Source organism: Abramis brama, assembly GCF_963993115.1.
Source record: "Abramis brama genome assembly, chromosome: 10".
NCBI classification, from domain to species: domain Eukaryota; kingdom Metazoa; phylum Chordata; class Actinopteri; order Cypriniformes; family Leuciscidae; genus Abramis; species Abramis brama.
Window position 1 is genome coordinate 34,698,534 of NC_139972.1, and position 1,600 is coordinate 34,700,133.

A 1,600-nucleotide genomic window follows, 5' to 3' on the forward strand; every position below is an offset into this window, starting at 1 on the left:
CAGGCAGACAAGTCCAATGAAAACAAACTAAACAGAACACAACTGTGACACAGGGGAGCATAGTCAAAAAAAGCCTGTTGATAAAGGTTGGTAACCGGAATCAGTCCAGGAAACATCAACAAATCCAGAGGAGCAAAGAAACGAACGAGACTAAATAGCAGACAAATCAAATGAGTGAAAAACTAATCAGTGCGAGCAAGGCTATATGAGAAGAGATAAAACAATGTTTGATTAAACAATGATTTTTTGGCTGTATATCATAAACATTTTGGGTTGTGTTTCCCAAAAGCATCATAAGCCTAAGTAGACTGTACAACCATTGCCACCAACGGTCTCCACGATAAACTTAGCTCACAATGCTTATGAGAAATCCAATCCTGTATAGTATCTATTACATTAAAAACACATCTATTTGGATGCTTTTATAATACATATAATTTTTTTGCGAATTTCAGGAAAATTTAAACCATAAACAAGAGGGTTCAGGATGGGTGGAACAATAAGAAACTGCAGTGAAATAATAATTGACATGCCTAGAAGGAGATCCAAAGTCGTGACCCGACTCAAAGTGACTTCACAAAAAATAGCAATAGAGAAATTTAAAAGGATCACTGTGTGTGGAATACAAGTCTGATATGCTTTTCTCCTGAACTCTGGTGAACTTTTTGTACAAATGATAATTTTAACATAGGAATATAATATAAAACTTAAAGGCATGATAAGAGTTGTGGTCATTGTGAAAAAGCCAAAAACATTATTAATAATAGTGTTTGCACAAGAAAGCTTGACAATTTCCCAGTTGTGACAATAAACCTTCCACAGTTTGTTACCACACATAGTCAGTCTGGCATTTAAAATAGCACCAATACCAATACAAAGCATTGGATAAATCCAGCTTATAGCTATTAAAATAGATAAAATCCTGGGAGTCATTATGCTGTTGTATTGTAAAGGTTTACAGATTGCTACATATCGGTCAAATGCCATTAACATTAATATTGTATTTTCATTTGATGCATATGAATAAATGACAAAAGCCTGTAAGAAGCATATTTCACGGGACACCAAGTGTGTATCAGACAGCAAGTCTGTCAGTAACCTTGGGAAAAAAGCAGCTGTTCCAAACACAGATTTGATGGACAAACATGCAATCAGAATGTACATGGGCAGGTGTAAAGTCCTTTCCAGACAAATTGCAATAATTATAAAGGCATTAAAGAATATAATAGCACTGTATAACATAATTCCCAAACTGAAGAAAGTATATTTTATGTACCCAATATTTTCAAACAACATCAAGTAAAAATATGTTCCATTTTCCATTTTTTGTTAAGCAAAGGATGGATTAATTGACCTGAGGATGAAAGAAGACACAGTTCACATGATTTTTACCTCAAAAAAAGAATGTTTGGTAATACTTTATATTACATTGCCCTCGTTACATATGCTACATGTAGTTAATATAGTAATAACTATAAATTATGCATAAGTAGCTACACACAACTAACCCTAAACCTATTCTTAATCCTAACTCTAACCCTACAGTAAGTACGTTTAGTTAATTAATATAACTCTGCACCCCTGCATTGTAATAAGGACA

At 33.7% G+C, this 1,600-nt stretch overlaps 1 protein-coding gene across 1 annotated transcript; it reads right to left on the reverse strand.

The window, feature by feature from the left end:
- Positions 1-408: 408 nt before the first annotated feature.
- Positions 409-1,323, reverse strand: LOC311091055 (olfactory receptor 6N1-like; the record flags this gene model as incomplete). The annotated part of the gene is made up of 1 exon (XM_084126786.1): positions 409-1,323. The coding sequence occupies one exon, from the start codon at positions 1,321-1,323 to the stop codon at positions 409-411; it is 915 nt and encodes a 304-aa protein (XP_083982912.1).
- Between the last annotated feature and the right edge of the window lie 277 nt (positions 1,324-1,600).